Source organism: Nannospalax galili, unplaced genomic scaffold (genome assembly GCF_000622305.1).
Source record: "Nannospalax galili isolate Female #2095 unplaced genomic scaffold, S.galili_v1.0 scaffold439, whole genome shotgun sequence".
Classification (NCBI taxonomy): Eukaryota; Metazoa; Chordata; class Mammalia; order Rodentia; family Spalacidae; genus Nannospalax; species Nannospalax galili.
In genome coordinates, this window is record NW_008344194.1 from 1,515,695 (window position 1) to 1,537,241 (window position 21,547).

Here is a 21,547-nt window from a genome sequence, read left to right on the forward strand (position 1 = left end):
TTATTTCATAGCTCTACTGACAAAGTGACACTGTGTTTTAAGAGGTTTCCTTAAAGTAATTGTTTAATATTGATTTAAACTATCATTCCTATTTAAAACAAAATTCAATGTATCTGCTGTTGCATTAGAATTGTGTAGATATAGCTGGAGGTTGTAACAAGCATGTAATCTGAAAAAATTCAAGCAACATGTACTATACTATTCAAAGAGATTCATAAATCTGGGTTGTCTGTGGTGTTGGAATGAGTCTTCTGTTATCTACAGTTACAGAAAACTATTTCACTTAGTGGATTTAGTCCCAGATGTCGCCAAAGTATTTTCTGGATATGTTGAATTAAGAGAAAATATAACAGGATACCACAATAAAGATAAAAAGTAAAAGTTAAGCAAAAACAAATCTCACTGATTTTTCTTTTGAAAAAATTCTGCAGTTTACACAGTGATACATTTCTGTTCGGATGTGTAATTAGCTGTGTGTGGGGGGCGGGTAAAGCTACCCTGTGCTATTCCATCCTGAGTTTTGCACTTCAGTATTCAGAAGGCCGAACAGAAAGAATCCAAGTAAGGGCCTTATTGTACATTACATGTTGTTGCAATTCTTCATATTTTATTTTTTATAATTATTGCTGTGGGCAACAGGTTCTAGAAATGAAATTTGACTTTAAATTGTTTTATTGGTCTTAGGGTTCTAGTATTAGTAGCTAATTAAAGTAAAAATGGTTATTTGGAAAAATCATGGAATCAGGATGATGTTTTCTCTTCAGTAGAAGTGGGTTGGTATGAAGATGCCTTTGAGAGACTTCTTGGTTCTACTGTATCTCAATATTTCCTCTTAATCATTAGGCTCCACTTTAAATGAGCATCACTAGGACACTTTATTTCCATCTCCTTCTTTTCTGTTAGAGTTGTTCATCCATGTCTTGGTCTTATTGTCTTCACCTGCATCATTCTGTCAGTCCTAACTAGACTCTTAACTTTGGTTCCTTGTGCCATTTATGCTGTCTTAAAGTGTTTTAGAAAGTTTGCTTTGCCCTTGTCACTCAGCTTAGACACAGTCACAGTAAAGTTGGCAGGATGGCTTAAGCCTTCCATTGTTAACCTGATGTGTTTTGCAATTTAAACTTTCCATTCTTCCCCAATTTCACATCATTATGGTAGATGTGTTCTTGCTTCCACTCTGTACAGTGAACACCTTAGCTAGAATATGTCTATCAGTCTATCCAAATCCTGCCTTTTCTTAAAACTCTTATAACCTCCATTTCCTACACAAATATTTCTCAAAGCTACAATAACACAAGGAGATTGCGCTCTCCCAAGTCTCATCACATTTACTCTTTGCAGTATGACTTAAGTGTTTCTATGTGGTAATCTGCAAGTACCTCTGTATACTTACCACAGTCTAATAATTGTTGAGTGACTTTTGGTTTTATGTTATCTTTGTCACATTTTATTATTATGATTTTTTTCACAAGACTGAGATTCTTAACGATTGTGAGAGCTTTTCATTTCTAACTTTAGTGCCCAGTAGGAGGCTGTAGCAATTACTTGACTACTGATTATCTGAATGAATCAAATTGGATGAACTGTTTTATTGCACGTATCTATGCTGTTAGTTACCTTTGAATGTAATCATCATGTCTTAAGCACTTGGATGTCTTTAACCTGTCAATTGTTGGTTCTAATTAAACATTTACAAATCAAGATCTTATTTTATACTTCTGGTTTTCTCATGGTCTCGGGTAATGTTTTATACATACTATAAAGACAGTTGAGTTTGCCAATAGATTGATTTTTAGAGGAGATGGATGTTTAAGGGAGTGGTTCTTCATCATCTTGACCTACTCAAAATAAAGAACCAAATTAGGAAATCATATTTTACCTTGAAATTAGAGATTCATGAGGAATCCATTTTCTTGTGCAAGTATTTAAGACACAGGATGATGATGTGCAACATTTAAATTACGTCTGCTAATAAGCTTGCTTCTTTCCTCCCACTAGTGAGAGTTTTCCTTTTTCCTTTGTGCTGTGAGAAGTTCATAAAAATAAGCAAAAACATGGAGGCTTTCTCCAGCTCTAAGAAACCCACCCAGGACCATATTTTCTCTTTGAAATCGTTTTCATCGTTGTCAAAAGTTGATATTTACACTTTCTTTCCATTCAAATTCTAGCACCTCCACAGTTTGTGGTTAGGCCAAGAGATCAGATTGTTGCTCAAGGCCGGACAGTGACATTTCCCTGTGAAACTAAAGGAAACCCACAGCCAGCTGTTTTTTGGCAGAAAGAAGGCAGCCAGGTGAGTGGGGCCATAACTCCTTTTCTGACATCTCCGAACTTCTGCATCTCCTTGGTCCTCAGAGCTTGCCTTGTCTCGACTATCAATGTTGAACGTATTTTATTTCTAAGAAAGACATGTTTGTAAAGTAACTGGGTATCAATGCTCTAGTACAGCACTCTTTACTTGGCAGCCTTATTTTTTTTTTAAGATCCTGACTATAACAGAATAGAAATAAAATAGTGCAACAAAATCACCTTTAAAAGTTCATACTGCAACCTGGACAGTTATTTGAAGTTTCTGAAGGTAAAGGTCACATTGTTTTCTTGCACTGTGTTGCATGGTACAATTAAATGAACTAACACGTATAAGTCTTGGGACATGGAAAACAGACCAAGAAAATTCAGTATTAATTGTCCTAGGATCCAAGTTCAGTTCCCTTTCTTAGACAGTATAACCAAGAACTTAAACACACTTCTATTTAATAGTGGAAGAATTTTTCTTTCCATTTTCCCCTATGTAGCTCTTCATAATAGATTTAGACACGAAGTAACACATTATAAACAGAAAACGCCTATCTTGTTTTTGCTCTGCTTCTCCTGGCCAGCAAGACCTCTCAGAGTCTGTGAAAATTCAGCTGGACACATTAATTTTCTCAGGTAAAACTCGGTTCAAATTTGGACAGGTGCTTAGCTTTTTGGTTGAGGCATTAAGTAGAATTTCAAGCTTAAAATAGAAAAGAAATTGAGAGCTTTGACTAAGAACATGTCTGCACATTCCTCCTGGAACTAGGTATGTGCTTGTTTTTAACTGTATAGGCACCCTAAGGGCGGACAACCTGATGCCTCTTCCATCACAGTGTGTTGTCAGCCTAACTTCTGGAAGACTGTCTGGGGGAAATAATGGCTGCAATTGTTAAAAGTCAACAGTTGATACTGACACACTTACTCTTCTCCTATTGAAGAAATTTCATCTCTAATTTGTGGGAAGCACAGGTGGCTATGAGAAGTTAGATTAAAGGATGCCCCATTTCAGAACTATTTCATACGTTAACGCCCAAACATTTTTTTCCATCATTTAAAACGGAACTCTATCTAGAGTTCCTTGACTCTTCAGGTAAAAATTTCTTTTGGATGAAATTATAAACTGTGTTGCAAAGGAGCATGTGTTTTATTTAAAATAAGATTGGACTGATCTGTATGTTAAGACAATTTCTTATGTGTATCGATCACATGCCTAAAATAGCTCCAAGTGGTATACAAGTTAAAATGTCTTCCAATATTCTGGTCCAATGAACAGATGGTCTTTAACATAGTTATCAATGTTTTTTGGAAGAATAATTATCAAATAAATTTAAATATTCCTTCTATTATTTGACAAAGCCAATGAAATTCCAGAGATTATAATTACTAATGGTTACATAAAATTTCTTGTCAGATATTTTCATTTGATTGAATGTTTTCTTCACCAATATATCTCTGGGGGGGGGGCAGAGGGAGTGGTGCTAGAGACATGAAGAGTAAAAGTGAGGCACTTGAACAAACTGTAAATTTTCATTAAACAAATTGAGAAATTATCAAAAGAACTTTGCCTTACTGCTTCTAGTTTCCATTTTCTGTAGCTATCTATCACTACCCCTCAGTAGGAAGAGTTGTCAGCCTAATATAACAGTCCATATTCCTCAATGTATGTTGATAAGGCCAATTAACACTAATAGGATCCTCTAACTCTTCAAAGCAAAAAGAGCTCTGCCGAGTTCCTGGGTTTTCTTTGTAATCCATTGCTTTTGACTATGTCATTCACACTGGGAATATAGATGATGAGTTAAACTCAATAACATGCGATTTTCCATGTCAATGAATCATTTAGAAGGTGGAATGATATTACATTGTAGAGGAAGAGATCCTAGGGAGAATTGGTCCATCTGATAGATTAGTGCAATGTAGATTAGTGTTCTAGTGGCTAATTGTAGGAAAGTACGTACTTTGAGTTATTGTATCATTTTCAAATGGCCTTAAAATCTAAGCCCTTCTCTTTTAAATGGTTTATTTCCAAATATATTTGGATTCCACATGATATTTAATTTGTTCTCAATTATCTTTCAAATGTATGAAAATGTCTAGCCTTGCACAGCAATATAAATTTTAGAGGAGAGCAGCCACATTTTGAAATGATATTCCTGACATGCTAGTAAACATCACTCCTTTTAGAAGGCATTTAATAACATGGTAATGTTTATGTAAAGTGGGCTTATAGTGTCACACTTGAATCTAATAAAGTGGACATCCATCATGTTGCAATAAAGAGAAGAGCTTCTAATTAAAGTAGGACATCATTTGCCGGATTAAAGTCATTTAGCGTAATTGAAAAGTGTTAATACCCTATTTTATCCTCTTCCACTGGCATTACTTCAAGGGTAAAAACATTTTAAGGTGAAAATGTGTCTTGAATTGAATGTTATTACCTCCTGATTTCAACTTATTGAAACTGTTTAATTACAAACCTGGAAAATTAATTACTATATTACAAAACAGATCCCAGAGGGTTCTAATGTTCTTTTTTTTGTAAGTAAATACAACATAAAAATTGATATGTCCTTATTTTTAATCCAGCTAGAACCATTTCTCAGTTTGATTTATTATACCCACATGTTTTTCTTAATTGAACAACAGTGAAACAACATAGGTCATCCAAATTAATGTTACTGCTCTTGTAGAAGAAATTTAAAGATTTGTGATTGGCCTCTATGAGGTATATGAAAGGCTTTAATGAGGTAGGTTGAAAACTACTGTTTAAAGAAAATAATGCTAAGAAATTCTCTGAGATTACAATGCACACTCTCAGAACCATTCCATGGCCTCTTTTTATTTTGAACAATTCACTTAATCTTTCTTAGATTACACTTTTTCATAACTCTTTGAGGAGCTGCTACGGTTTGCAGACTCCATGTAACAGAGGTAGGCTATCTGTGTTTGGTCAGTCTCAGGTGTAAAGAATTCTTTCACAGTGCAAGACAAATTCAACTATTCTAAAGTATTCACACTGTTCATCAACAGTGATGTTTGACTGCTTCTTCTGAGCAGTTCAAAGAACACCTGCTTACTGTTACAGCATCCTGAAAATGTCAAAGTCACAAGAACAATATTTTACCTATTCATTTTAAATATATGGAAACTATATTTCAAAGATGATATGTAACTAGCGAAAATTAGGGGGTAAAGAACCTGATATGAAAAAATATGAACTATGCTGGTTGGTCAATGCATGTTAGCTCTGAGTATTGAAATAGTATCCCATGCCTCATAAAACTGCAAATATTATATTCAAATCAAAATTTAAAAGTCTGTTTTAAAAAAAGCAGATGTTTGCTTCTTCAGCTAGGAAATGCTGACTTTGTAACTCACATACTATGAGTTTTATACTCTTTCCTAGTCAAATGCACTGTGGTGCATGTAGTCATTTCAATACCATGTATTTTTATATCTACATGTTTTCTTTTTCCAACCATATTCCCATAATAGAAATAGTTGTTCCTAATGTAATTTTCTTCCAGAGAGAAAATAATATTGAGGAGATTATGTTTGTTTCCACAGAATCTTCTTTTCCCAAACCAACCCCAGCAGCCCAACAGTCGCTGTTCAGTGTCCCCTACTGGAGACCTCACGATTACCAACATTCAGCGTTCTGATGCCGGATATTATGTCTGCCAGGCTTTAACTGTGGCAGGAAGCATTTTAGCAAAAGCTCAACTGGAGGTTACTGATGGTAAGATATAATTATTTGATTTGACTCATGGAAATAACGATTTTTATTTCAATATACACATTAACCTTATAGAGTTTTTGATTTGTTAATTTATATCAATACTGATATATTTGATTAGGTAAAGCAGCAATTTTTTGATAGTTTCTCATCCTTCCTGATTTAGTACTAACTCTCCACCCCAACCAAAGAACATAAAAAAACCCCAAAGAACATAAAAACAACTATTTAATATGAAAATTATAGTGATACTTTATTTTAAACACAGTGACATGATTCACTATGTTTACAAGTATAACCTGTATGTCTTTATTTAGTCTTTCTGACATGACTGCTTCTAATAGATATTAACGCTTTCATTTTACTGCAGTAGAAGGAAATATCATCTTTAAATATCATCAGTCAAACAGAAATGTGATTTTAGTTAGCTAATCACATTACGACATTCTTCCAACTTTAATTATACGTTCATGATATTAATTAAATACCTTCTAAAGTACTGATGAATGCTAAAATTATTATTTTTTATTAGCACATATATACTTTGAATCTTAACTTAAGGCACTTATGTTTCTAATGAAACTTGAAAGGATTTTATTTTTCCTTGATAGTTTGTCTATTGCACTTGACAATTTAGGGGATATTGATAATGTGAGAGTTCATGAACATGAATTTTTCCAATTCTTTGATGTTTAAATTAAAACTCTTCATTTTTGTTTTATATTTGTGAGGGTATTTCTGTTATATTTGACATTTTTTGTTGTTTTTTTTTTTTTTCTTTTATTTCTAGTTTCTGAGATGTAAGAGCTTTGGTCTATGTTCTCTCGAATTCTCTTCCTTTTCCTTTTCTGTTGGTGAAATCCTTTGCTTTCTAACAATCCAGATATTCATGTAGATTAAAAGGTCACTCAGATGAATATAAAGGCAATATTTCTTAATATCTGTCCATAGCACAGCCTGATTCAGTGCAATGTCAGGAGTGAGGGTAAGCAGCACAGACAGGCAAAGTCTGTGGAGATGTTGAGCCGCTAAGGGCTGTACCTGCTGATGCTGCAGAGATTTACTGCAATGCAACTAAAGAAGTCAAGTTTAAGGATAACCATGATGTGGAATGCTTCCCTAGATGGGCAAAATCTTTGATTCTCTGGCTTTCCATATTTCTTTGTCAAAATGTTATTATTAACCTTCTTAATGGTCTTGTGTTTTATACCAGGAAAAATATCTAGACATGTATTAAAAAGCAAGATATTTAGACCAAAGTTTCACTTTCCTGTATATTGTTATAAATATTTCCAACACAATGATTAAGAGTTGTGCTATAATCCAGCTACTTACAGTTTTTTAAAGAGAACAGACTTTAAATATTCCTGAAAGGATAATTTGATTTGGCAAAGGCTAATTTGTAGAAATCAAAAAGAGTGACTTATAGGAAGTAGTATTATGACAGACAGTGTTTGAGACAGGTAAATTTTCAGAATTGTGCCTGATGCAATAAAACAAAACTTCTGAAAAGCATTATTAGTTGTTATCATTGAAAAACTAATTATTCTAGCTTTCTGGGGCCAAAATTAATACCAAGGTATCTAATTTTGAGTTTTCTGATTACTTACATGACTCCAACCATGCATAATAATTGAATAGGAATTTCTTCCTTGATTTTTACTTACAATGGCAATCAGAAATTCAATATACTTTCAAATAACATTGAATGGAGGTAACAGAATTGTTGAACTACTGTTCAGACCACACACACAATTAAGAATGACCATTTCTCTAAAGCCTAAGTTGACACAAAGGTTGAGAATTTCAGCTTTGACTGGAAGTTTAGAATTTTCTGACTGGCTCTTGATGTAATTACATGTGAATGGCAACTTTTATTTTGGATGTACTGTTTCATGACCTGGGACGCATTTGAGCTGATTGAAATTCTCTGGTAGATCTTGAAAATAAAAGTCATGTTTTGGAAAGAAAGTGATTATTGCATCTGTAGCTATGTTTATGTTATTATATTTTTGAGCTTACATTCATTTCTGGGAATACTTTTAATTGGAATATTCATATAAGATAAGATTAATAGTGGAGATGAAAGGCACCATGTTGGTTAACACTTTTACTAATAATGGACTGAGTTATGTGGTCTATATATTTATGTTTTAAATACATATATCTTTAAGATATCTCATTAATTAACTGAAAGTGTTCTGCTTAATTTTTTCTCAAAATTAGAAAAACCTAAGAACAATGCTATAGGTAGAGTTAATAGAGAAATGAAATATATTTACATCTTATGCTGATAAAAAATATCATACCATATCTTATCTGAATGGCTTATTAAGGATTTATCATGTGCAGTTAGAGAAAACTGTGGAGTTGTTCACAGATCACTGAAACTCCTAAATGTTCATTTAACCTTTAGCTAGATTGTCATCAAAATCTGTGATCATCATTCACTTACAATATCCCTGAGATAGAAAAATTTTTCTAGCCAGGAGGTTCTCAATTACCTTATTGATTAAAGTCATTCAAAAGACAATGATCTACTCATTTAGGTAGTAAAAACAAGAAGAGAAAAATCTAATTAGTTGACCTTTGGTTGCATCTAGTTTTCTCAGAGATATGATAAAAAAAAAAGCAAGTTGTAAGAAATTACTAGAATTCCAAGTAGCTATTCAGTTTGAAACAGAGATGAAGCAACTTTTAAAACTTAATAAGCAAATTTTACTGCAATAATGAACACCTATTTCTCTCGCTGATTTGGAAAATTATTTATAATGTTTTTTACATTGTATTCTATCTTGATCCATAAGAAAAAGAAGATAGATAAACCTTTCATTTCTACTTCCATTTGCCCAGTTATTGCCAGAATAGTTACCATTATTATAATACTATCCTCCCTCATTACATTAAGATTATTTTATTTACTTTTAAATTAAGAAAAAGTAGTAAAACTCAAAAGCTCTGATTTGAATTTATTATTAGCAATGATTCTTTTTAGGTTTTTAATATTGTCTTAGTAGATTTAGTTTGGCCAGAGTCCATGCTTTCTTGATATACAGAGAATTGATATTCTGATTCCCATTTACATTAAAATTGATTGATTATTCTCATATATTTATATATTTCTCATCTATTTTAAATAATTTATATGACATATCAGTTTTATTTGCTAATATTTATATAAATACAACTGCAAATAAAAACTGATATGTCATATAGTTTTATGTCATATAACATTTTCATAACTAACCAAAGGCTCTACTGTCTATGCTGTATGCTAACAGAATGTCATAGAACTTTACCTTTAACAAGTTTCTTTTGACTTGGGCCTGTCAGTTGGATTATGAGATGGTCTATGGTGAAATATTACCTCCAAATGACTCAATTTTTCAACTAACCATTTAAATAAAGCCAGACATTCATATTTGTTTCTTAAATCATTTAAAAATAATCAGATATGCAGAGATTAGAGATGCATGTGCAAACCTCTAAGTGTTAGTAGCATTAAAAATGAGTCTTTCTGTAGGAAGCAGTATATTTTTAAATGAAATAAAGATCTCTTTTTTAAAGGTTAAAACTTCATTCAATTTTATGTCTTACAGGGTTTATACTGAGTTCAATATTGTATAACTGTATTAATTCAACTGTGAACCTAAATATTTACAGCCACTTTTGAAAGAGATGTATTTTTGCTCTGGAAATTGTTATTGAATATGATAAAGCTGTAATGAAATGCTTCTTCTAATCATGTGGTTATTAAATAAATACTAAATTTAAAAAAATTAATTGTCTGATAAGATAAGGGGGAATCCAAGCTTGTATTTTCCCCATTGATGTTGGAATAAATGGTTTTGAATAAAAAAGATATTTCTGAATCCAATGAAGATACTGCTACAAAAAATATTCCAAGAAAAAGTGACACTGAACTAAAATTTTATAAAATTATAGAAAATGTATCCAGATGAACACTACAGTTGAAGTACTTGTAAATTCTGATTTTAAGTGAAAACTCTAGTTACAGCATATATTCCAGTCAGCCTGCTTAACTTTGCTTAGTTATATGTAGGAACTAAATAAACTCATCCAAATGACAGGACTATAATTTGGAGACTTAAGCTTATGATTTGGGAAATAAATCAATTTAAAGCTAATATTTTGTCACCACCAGAATTATTTCAGCTTGTGTAAAAATAAGTCAGTGGATGCCATAAATGGTAAATTATATGATCTACATATATTTACAATAAGATCAAAGGCAGAGGTTAGTTCTATAGGTAATACGCCCCATAGGTTTTCTTAAGGTAAATGAGCAATAAAATAAACATTTTATGACATATTGCCATAAGTTACCTATATTTTTATCTTATTTTCAGCATGACTAAGCCTTTCAATACATTTCAACCTTTCTAAAATGTAAGAATTTATCCCAGTGCCATTTTAATTTTAGTGAATATAGAGTAAATTAAAATAATACTATGGTTTTAGTACATTATGAATAAATGTATGTTCAGTATGTATAGTTGGTAAGTATACAATAGATATTAACATGCAAAGTAAATTATAAATAATAATATATGGCTTTTGAGTGTTTAATGCATGGCTTTTTGAGTGTTTAATTTTACTTATCAATGTTAATATTTCAAGACTACTGAATGCCACAGCAGTTAAAATATCCTGAATATGTGTTTATCTTTTAGTTTTGACAGATAGACCTCCACCTATAATCCTACAAGGCCCAATAAACCAAACACTAGCAGTAGATGGTACAGCAATACTGAAATGTAAAGCCACTGGTGATCCTCTTCCTGTAATTAGCTGGTTAAAAGAAGGGTTTACTTTCCTGGGTAGGGATCCAAGAGCAAGTATCCAAGAACAAGGGACGTTGCAGATTAAGAATCTAAGGGTAAGTGATGTGTGGCTTCTGTTTCACTCCTTCTTAGCATAAGCACTGCTCTAGAGAACACCTGCATGCTTAACTGAAAATCTTACATCTCAGCAGGGTCACTGCACATTTTATGAAAGGTCTTTTATTTCTTGGTTTAACAATTATTAATTGAAATTAGAGGAAATGTCATTGCCCTTAGGATACCAATAAGTTTTTATGCCATATATAGAAATATCTCTCTCTCTCTCTCTCTCTCTCTCTCTCTCTCTCTCTGGTCTTTTAGAGACAGAGTATCCCTGTAGCCCCAGCTGTCCTGGAACTTGTTATGTCGACCAGGCTGGCCTTGAACTCACAGAAATCTGCCTGTCTCTGCCTCCCGAGTGCTGGTACTAAAGGTGTGCACTACTATACCTGTCTTGTATTTCTTTATTTAATACCATCTGCATGCCATCAGTGAAACTAGAAATCTTGTATTTTATTTATTTGGATTTGGGAGGTTTTGTGTGTGTGTGTGTGTGTGTGTGTGTGTGTGTGTGTGTGTGTGTGTGCGTTTTGTGAGTATTCATTTGTTTGAAGGTATATTTGCACATGGGATATGGGATTCAGAGGACAACCTATGGTGCCTTCCTCAAGACGAATCTGCCTTGTGTTTTTTCGGGTGAGAAGTAGTAGGAATGGACAGGGCCTCTCACTGGCCTGTATCTCACTGAGTAGAGTAGGCTGGCTGACCAGAGAGTCCCAGGTAGCCACCCATGTCTGCCTTCCCAGGACTGGGATTAGAGATATACATCACCACTCACTGATCTTTTTTAATGTATTTAGGGATTAGACTCAGGTCCTCATGCCTACAAAGCAAGCACTTTACTGACTGCAATCTCCCCAGTCCTGAAACTAAAAATCTTGAACACAGATTTCATCATAATAGAAGGCAATTGAAATAATTTGGGCATAACAAATGTTTCTAATTTTACTCTCAATGTAAAGGAAGAGTATGAGTCTAAGAAGATAAATTGGCTAGGCCAAAAAATTGCATGGCAAGAATAAAAGGATGAGACTGAGTTCACATGAGGCAGATGTGGATAGTTGGACAATACATTAGATTTTTGGTTAGTTTGCTGTTAATTTGATATTTAAACCTCCAGATGAGAATGAATCATTGGTATTTTCACTGAAATGTACATGAAATAGAATTGTCTTTCCTCAAAGTATAGTAAGTTAGACCTGCATCAAAGGTAACCTGAAACACAATATGTGATTCTGAATGTTGCATTAATTTTCTAATATTCAACAGTATTTTAGCAAAAGTCACAGATGTAAAGTAACACAGAGTTATTACCTCACAACTTCTATGAATTAGAAGTATGGCCAGGACTGGCTGGGACTTCTACTACAGTTTTCACAAAGCTTGCATTGTAGTCAGTTAAGGCTGGAGTCTCATCTGAGTTGGAGAGAAGATAGACTGTCTTCCAGTCACAGTGCTATGGTTGTTGATTGCTTAAGAGTTTCTTCTGTCCAATAGACAGACTATTCAGCTTCTGCTAATTGGGTGATGGCAGTCTCTAGTCTCTTGTTATGTGGGTCTTCCTAATAAGAGTCCTTATTTCCACAAAATCAGCATGAGAGTCTCACAGGAAAATGGGTGTTATAATCCTATGGTAGAAAACTAAAAGCATAACATCCTGCAACTGTGAAGCATGCTGTTCGCCAAATATAAGTAAGGTCCCATCTGCATTGTACTAAGATAAAGGATCACATGAGGAGTGACAACCAGACACATGTTATTGTGAGAGTTACCTGTCCTCTGCCAGCATAGCCCAACTCATTTAATCAGATATAGGAAACCCACCCACATTTCCCCAGCTATCAAGCACTACAGTAAAGCAGAGTTGTTTACAAGAATCACAAGCCTGAAGAAGTGAGTCAGAATTGAGATAGCTAATATAACAGTAGATTGAAAAAAAATATTGAAAATGCTTCAGTAGAAGAGCAATTAGTAGACTTTTGTGCTCAAGTAGAAACTGGAAACCAAGGTGGAGAAAAACCAAAAGAGGACCCTAGAGATGCTCACTAGGATATGGTGCCTATTGCCAAGCCTGAACACTTGCGTTTGATGCCCATCCCATATATTGGAAGGAAGGAACCCATGACTGCAAGTTGTTCTCTGACCTCCCTATCCCTGTGGCATGCTAGAGCATATAGGTGTGAGCATACAAACAAACACAATATAATAAAATAAATGTGAAAAAATACCAAAAAAGCAAGAAAATATTGTAAATCTTGAATCTTCTCATTCAGAAGCCAGGAGGAGAGGCAAAATATTTTATTCCATATTTTCAAATGAGGATGATTCTTCTCTTAGGATTGAATACATTTACATATTTATATGGTCATTTATCAATGTATTATACACATATATATGTCAAATAGACAAATAGCCAATCCTAGATAAACTTTAATGCATTTATGTATAATTTTAACTTTCAAAATAATGAATTATTTATCATTCTAGGTGTAAAAATTATTGCCAAGTTCTGTTAATGGAAAATAAATTAATATGGACCCCTTTGATATTTGCTTTTATTGATTGTAAATTAGCTAACTTTCTTTGAACAAAATGAAAGTTATTTAAAAATTCACACAAGTTCTCCTTGCATAAACACTTTAACCTCTCTCTGAGCTAAAAATCATCTTGGGCCATGAAGGTTAATGCATTTTTGCTATATTGCTGGATTAAAGTCTGTGCTTTGATAGTCAAGATTCCTAGGAATGTTGAAAGGAAGCAATTAAAGCTGGATAACTTGAGGGCGTCAATAAACTTTGCATCTGTGAAAATGTCTCTGAGTAGTTTCTTTGAGAAGCCGAACATGGTGGCTCATGCCTGTAGTCCCAGCACTTGGGAGGCAGAGGCAGGCGGATCTCTGTGAGTTCAAGGCCAGCCTGGTCTACATAGTGAGTTCCAGGACAGCTGGGGCCGCAAGGAGACCTTGCTTCAAAAAGACAAAAAAATAAATAAAAAATAAAGTTAAGACACTAAAAAGGAACATGGTGATGATGACTATGGTAACACAACAGTGAGATTTAGCAGATATTTAGATTTTTGATCACATCCAAATTGAATACCTTGTTCTTTTTCTATACAAAGGCTGTTGCTACCTGGAGATTAAAATAAGCTTAGCAGTACTTCACTGGAGTAGATGAGAGAGGTTTACTTTAGGTCATATTCCTTTGTGTCTCAAATTTCATTTTTTCAATGCATAAGGCCAAAGAACAAAATACTATGCTAGATGCTATGTTCTCATAGTCCAGCTAATTGGTAACTGCACCTGTATCTTTTGAGAAGTAGAATATTCCAATACTCATTAAAACCTACCTAGCACAGCTAATGCCATGCTTGTATCTCCACACAATGACAAGGAGGTACAGTTAAGATGCATTACCTACATAGACTTCTTTTAGCAATTACACGGAATAACAAGTGCTACATTTTAGTTCAACAGCTATAATAAAATGCAAATTCTTTTACACTTTCACAGCCCATATTCAAATGAACATCCCATTAAAATCCAACTTCAGCTCATTATATTTGGTTTGTGAGTGATTCTTCTTAAATGCAAAGATTTCTAATGACTATAATGTGTTCACAGCCACGTTTGAAAGGATGGTTCATTCCACAATGGCTATTCCCATCATCCCTCTGTGTGATAGAAGAAAATTGTACAGAAACACTATGGAAAAGAGTGATGTGCCAAGAAATTTGAAACTTAAATACGTACTGACATTTGAAATCAATTAAAATGATGGCATGGCAGTAACTTCATGTACTAATGATTTATCTGAAAATCTATTATCAAAGTTTGAGTCATCCATTTACTTTGAAAATGAAGTTGTAATATCCCATAAATTCTCACATTTTATAACAAACTTCTGTTCATCATAGAATATTAATTCTGTGTTTTGTTTTGCCTTTTTCTCTGTTGACCAATTTTTACTCCCAAACACAGTGAAGATTATTGAGTCCAATGTTTTATTAATCTTAGGCACAGTATCACTATGAGGGCAAGAAAATTAAAAAATGGACTTTATCAGACAATCAGCATTTAGTTCCAGATATAAATTTTAAAACTTGTAATCAATATTGTAACATAAGGTTATTTAAGTATTATAAATGTATATACACATGTTATTGACTATAATGTGTTACTTGGAAAGTCAAATAATACATTTTATTTTAAGAAATTAAGAATTGCCTGACCAATATTGAGTGGTTATCCTGCAAGTGGACCACAACTGAATTCTTTCTTTCCATGCATGTTAGATTTCTGATACTGGCACTTATACCTGTGTGGCTACAAGTTCAAGTGGGGAAACTTCCTGGAGTGCAGTGCTGGATGTGACAGGTGAGTTCTGAATGAGGTGAAATTATTTAATGAGGGCTCCTCATTAAATCAAGGTTTAACAGACATTGACTGTATCTTCACATTCAATGCCAATTTTGAATTCCCATACCAGTTGGCCATAGCACTGTCTTTGTGGGATGCCATGAGTCTATATTTCATAAGCTTGATATTTTACTTCTGAAATGCAAGAAATTCTAGTTATTATACATTAAAAGGAAGTTTAATTTATTAGCAAGAAGGAAAAGCAGCTGATCAATCCCTGTAATTTATGAAGATGAATTGCTCACTGTCAAGTCAACTTCTTCAATATTTCCTTCTTATCAGCATTATTGTCAGCTTACAAAATCAAGAATGAAGATTTTTCTGTTTGTCCTCTATAGAATCCGGAGCAACAATCAGTAAAAATTATGATTTCAATGACCTGCCAGGGCCGCCATCGAAACCACAGGTTACTGATGTAACTAAGAACAGTGTCACCTTGTCCTGGCAACCAGGTACCCCTGGAACTCTTCCAGCAAGTGCATATATCATTGAGGCTTTCAGGTAGGGGGAAACTCCTGTTTCTGTTCTCCACTGGATATTTGTTGAATTCCTGTACCTTCATATTTCAACTGAGCTGATATTTTATGTTAAGAACAATTTCAATCATGGCACTTCAAGGATTTATCTTTATATCTGACTTTATTCAAGAATAGGCATAACATTTTCATTTACAAATTAATTATAAGATTCAATATTTATTATCCATTCCTAGGCCTATAAAGAGATATTTCACAACATAATTTCTTTATTTTCTTCATCCTGACAATTATATATGTTTATACAGTAACGCATCTTCCCCTTTGCCTGTGGACCCCAGTGCTTCCTCATCACCCATTTGTACCTTCTGATCTCCTTTCTAGTTTTTAAGGATTTACCCATATTAAAACACACACACACACACACACACATTCTAATATGTGTATATTGTGGACTCAGATCCTCATATGAGAGAGAACTTCTGTTTTGTCTTTCTGACTTTTGGTCACCTTAGTTAATATCATATTTTCCAGATCCTTTGATTAAAAAAAATTGTGATTTCATTCTCCTTTGCAGCTGAATAAAATTCCATTGTGTATGTGTACCACATTAAGACATTAAAATCAGGCAGAACTTAACTATAACAAGACACAGGCACATTTAAAGTTTCCTCGATATTTACTTAAGCATAAGATTTAGGGATATTTATTCCTAATAATTAGAGCAGAAATGTGAAGCACTTCTAACGTTTTTGACACAATGTACTTGAATACATCTACTGGATATTCTTGCAATAAAATTTAAAATGAAAGTTGATAAATTGATTCCATGTGCTTCTAATTTTTTAAAGAAAAGCTGTTTTTATGTCCTCTTTGAAATAGTTGTTATCAACACAGATACAGATGATAAATGATTGCATGTCATTACATTGCTTGGTCTGGAATTGATAAAATACAAATGGAAAAATGCATAACACTGTTTTTGCATTCAGTTTCATTGTGCTTCTGTTTGTTGTACAGTTTGAAAGATAGCCTTTGTCCACTGTCAACATTAGGACAAATAACGACTTTCATTTTAAGTTTTCCTAATTCATATTTAAGTTAGTTATAGATACATAATTTTCAAATTTTAAAAAGTATTTTTCATTACTTTTTATGCTTTAAAGCATAAGAATGTCTAACAGAAAAAAAGTCCTAAAACATTACATTTTGGGGGCTGGACACATGGTGCAGCATTTAAGAACACTGAATGTTCTTGCAGAAGACCCAGGTTCAAATCCCAGCACCCACATGGCAGCTAACAACTGTCTGTAACTCCAGTTTCAGGGAATCTGACAGCCTTCTTCTGTCTTCCTGGTGCACTTACCTACATGCAGACAATACACGAATACACATAAAATAAAAGTAATAAATAAAATAATTTTTAAAAATCACATTTTCTTTGCATTTAGAGCAAAAGTTCCATTTGACCTTAGAGAAAGTGTTCTAAAATGTCATCCATCTATAGTCATTTGTAGAGGGTCCACATACAGATTCAGAGATGCTTCATCATTCTGAGATGAGAAATCACAATACTGTGTAATGTGCAATTTTATTAAAAATGTAACCAAGGGAAAAATATTCATTACATGCTTCCTTTCTTCTTTTACAGATATGTAGTTTTAGAAGGCTCTATTATAATATTGCATGTGGAATTGATGCAAAAGAAAACACACCTTGTAACAAGAAAATGTATTGGCATAAGTTACTCTGTAGTCCATTTATTCTTTCTACAGGTTAATTCTTTGCAAGGTATATATATATGCATTTATGAGGACCATACTTATTGTATAAACTTGATGTTGTGATCTTGGCCTCTGTTCCTTTTACAGGTTTTCATTTAGTGGGCTGCTGTGCATTTAGTAAAGGGCTGTCACATCTTCTGGGATGAGTTAAATTTTGTTGTGCATGACACTTCCGTTAGGTGGGCTTGGCTTTATTGTTGAATAACTTGAAGTCATCCAAATGTTTCGTTTATTGGGCTGAGCACTTCAAGTGTTGTGTGTGTACATGTGTTTAATTTTCAGCCATTAACCTTTGTCATTGATACCCAAGTCCATTTCCTATGGTCTTATGACTGTTCTTTAAATCAACTTTTTGTCCTATTTCAGCCAATCGGTGAGCAATAGCTGGCAAACAGTGGCAAACCACGTTAAGACAACCCTCTATACTGTGAGAGGGTTGAGGCCCAACACAATCTACTTATTCATGGTCAGAGCAATCAACCCCCAAGGTCTCAGTGACCCAAGCCCTATGTCGGATCCTGTACGTACACAAGGTAATTTCAGCAGCTGTAAAAATGGCTGGCTTTAGAAAATGTGTCAATTTAAATCAGGGAGACTGTTTCAGAACAAAGTAAATTGTGCACACTGATTCGTATAATTATTCACTTGATTTTTTTTTCCCATGAAAGAGAAGATAATTTGCAGTTCACCTTTTTAAGAGGTGTCTTTTCTGGTGCTTTCAGGCTTTCTGCAGTTAAAAAAAAGTAAAACAAATAATTTGTACATATATAAAAAAACAGGAATCTTCTAAATAAAGAAGAAAATGTTTCTTCTTTATTATATAACAGAAAAAAAATCATTTAGGGTAAATGCCCAGATGGAGTATCAGAATTGCTTCTTCAGTCCATGAGCTCTCTATTTCTAGGGAAGTGGTTCTCTGGTTAAGGGTTTTGAGTAGGTAATGTTAGTATCCCCTGAATCTCTTAGAGACAGATTTTAAGTCTTCAAGTTAAAAGATCTGTGGTCAGGGCTTTGAGTTTAGGTTAGTACACCCTCCAGGTAATACCGTACCATTACCTCTACTATGCATTTTAGCTAAACAGTTGTTTCAAGAACATATTTACTTAGAACAGAGTAAATCAAATTCTCTTCTTGGTAATAGGTAATTCTTATGTCTAACATAACATCAGACCCCAGAATGTTAAAATATGATTCATTTTAAAATGGAAGATTTCCTTTCCTCATCATTTGTAGCCTGTCTTTTCTTACAGAGAAGTCATTGAAGTGGGGGTTTAATATAGAATGCTACATTATACTTTCCTTTTTTACTAGTAAGACAAGGGAAGCAGTACAGTAGAACACTGGACCTTTATATTTATTATAATCTAATTTCTCACAGGGTTCTTGAGAAAGGGTTAATTATTTCTTATTTGTAAGAGGCTCTGAACAAGATATAACTCAAAGGAGTATTTTTATGCTATGAAAAGCACCATGCACCCATAAAATATTATTATAATTACAATGTAGTTGAGGGGTAGTGACTAGCATGCCATTATCACAGAGAAGGGTGCAGTAAAGGAATGAAGTGAAATAAAGTCCCCACGTGATGCTAATGTGGCTGACACGATGACAGTCAGGGAGGAGGGGAATCCACTTCCCTATTGTTCTCTAAGCAGTAATGTGATTAATTTTCCATCATGATAAAGGGCTTGTAGGTAAAGAACCTGTCTCCTGAGAGAGAAAAAGCACAACAAAGACTCTGAAGACCTGAAGCTAGTTACATTTTGCCTCACCTCCATCCAGTTGCTTTTAGTGTGCCTGAAATGAATGAGTAAATTAAATGATTGCATGTGAAGTGGAAGGAATGTCCAATTTTTTAAAGTCTAAAAATTATAGGACCTAGATCATTTACACCTATGTAGATAGCAATCAGTGTGTGTGTGTGTGTGTGTGTGTGTGTGTGTGTGTGTGTGTGTGTGTGGCAGCAGCAGCAGCAGACTGAGATATGGAAACAGGAGAACGCAGAGCACTGCTGGTGTGATTGAGTCTGGCACACCTTCATGATCAGTCAATAACTATGCCAGTCTCTAAATCTAGACTTATAAAATAACTCTCAGTGAAAAGGTCAACAAAGATTAATGAAAAGTTGTTTGTGATCTGGCTTGTTCCAGCTGAGAAACTTCACAGGGCAAAAGACTGGGTTTTTCTGAACAGATATTTAATAGGAAAACTCATGTTTTGTGTCTGAACGTCAGCATTGTTTTGGCACCACACGTTCCACACCTAGACCAGTACTTCTTTTCAAAGAATACACTGGGTTTTGAACTTTAATTTTCAAAGACTGAAAATATTTTAGTTCAATAATGGCATTAAGTGGTTACACTATCAATATCAGAGTAGACCATACATCACTAGCAACGATTAATATTATTCACGTAAAGGAACTTTGTTTTTCTACGTCAATTTGTACTTCACTCTGTTGGTTAGGATGAACATGAACAAAAAAAGTACAGATGAAACAAAACACACACAAGTTGTTCCTATTTATGTCCCAATTTAAGTTAATGCACTTGAGTTATAGCTCAATAACTACGAAAATACTTATGCAGAATGTTGCATTATGAACTGAGAACACAGCAAACAAAATTAAGGAAACAATAACTTAAAATTGGATATCTTTCTTTAAATAGTTTGAGGAAAACTGTTACCTTGGCATGAGTGTTCCGGTTAAAGAACTCAATTTGAATGTATGTGAATTTTAGTGTTTATATCAAATTGATGAACTTAAATGTATTTAATTTTTTACTTGATTTGCATGGGGCAATAAAATGATTTTCAGGTGAATGCTTAATAAGGAAACAACCATTTAAGGTTAAGTATGTGCCATTCAAATGAGCAGTCAGTATTGCTTCCTGTTTCACCAAAGCAGCTGATGACCCCTTTAGATATTAGGGGAGAAAAGTGTTTATTTGGCTTACAGCACAGTCCATCATTAAGGGACTCTGATGGAGCTCAGTTCTACAGAAGGCAAATCAAAGGCAAGATAGAGTCCAGCTGTCTCTTGAAAACAAGAGGCTGTTTGGACATTGGCAGAACACCACCTCCTAGTCAAGGGCAGAACACTGCCTTAGGACAGTAAGAACGAAAGGGGATGAGCTTGTGTTTTCCTTTCTTGCCTACTGGAGCTCTGGGAAAGGGTTTGGTTAGTAACAGAAAAGAAAAACAACACTTTACTTTGAATTTTGCTTGATTTATGTTTTCCACGATGTATCCTTGGCTGACCAAGGGAGCATTTTACCAGTATTCTAAATGTTTTGGTTCTGTAACCTTCACAAGTCCTTTCCTTTCCCATTCTCACTCCGTGCCTTTAAGGACAGTATTCACTTGCCAGGCTCGTAATTATTTGAATCCATGACTCCACATGGACATAGGTAAAGGAGGAAGAAAACACAACCTACTGATACAGACAAAGAATGGGAAATAAAATCTAATCTTAAGTTTCAGATATATGTTAACTTATTTCTTGGGAAAATCCTTCAATACACCAACATATTTATAAAAATTACCATACTTAGGGCTGAAGAGATGGGTCAGCAGTTAAGAGCACTGGTTGCAGAGGACCCGGGTGTGGTTCCCAGCACCCACATGGTGACTAACAACCTCCAATTTCAGGGAATCTGACACCCTCTTCTGACCTCCAAGGGCATTGTATGACATGGGTGGTGCACTTACATATATTTGGCAATACACTCATACACATAAAATAATAATGAATAAAATATTTTTTCAGGTAAAATTTTATTTAATTTTTGAAATTGTTCACCTTTTGTACATGTCATACAATAATTCTCAATCAAATTTAAATACCCTCCCCCATACATGCCCCCCAACCCCCCACTGGACCTCATATATTCCACCATACATGTTAAGTCCTATTCAGTCAAGTATTTGTA

The 21,547-nt window shown here is 34.1% G+C and overlaps 1 protein-coding gene across 17 annotated transcripts in view; it reads left to right on the forward strand.

Moving 5' to 3' along the window:
- Robo2 (roundabout guidance receptor 2) overlaps positions 1 to 21,547 on the forward strand; it is a 1,342,812-nt gene that overhangs the window by 1,231,942 nt on the left and 89,323 nt on the right. For all 17 annotated transcript variants that reach the window (XM_017799977.2, XM_029567102.1, XM_029567103.1 and 14 more), the window contains 6 exons: positions 2,169 to 2,293; positions 5,866 to 6,037; positions 10,729 to 10,934; positions 15,232 to 15,313; positions 15,694 to 15,856; positions 17,982 to 18,148. In XM_017799977.2, coding sequence (XP_017655466.1) covers positions 2,169 to 2,293; positions 5,866 to 6,037; positions 10,729 to 10,934; positions 15,232 to 15,313; positions 15,694 to 15,856; positions 17,982 to 18,148 — 915 coding nt within the window. The remainder of the gene's footprint in view (positions 1 to 2,168; positions 2,294 to 5,865; positions 6,038 to 10,728; positions 10,935 to 15,231; positions 15,314 to 15,693; positions 15,857 to 17,981; positions 18,149 to 21,547) is intronic.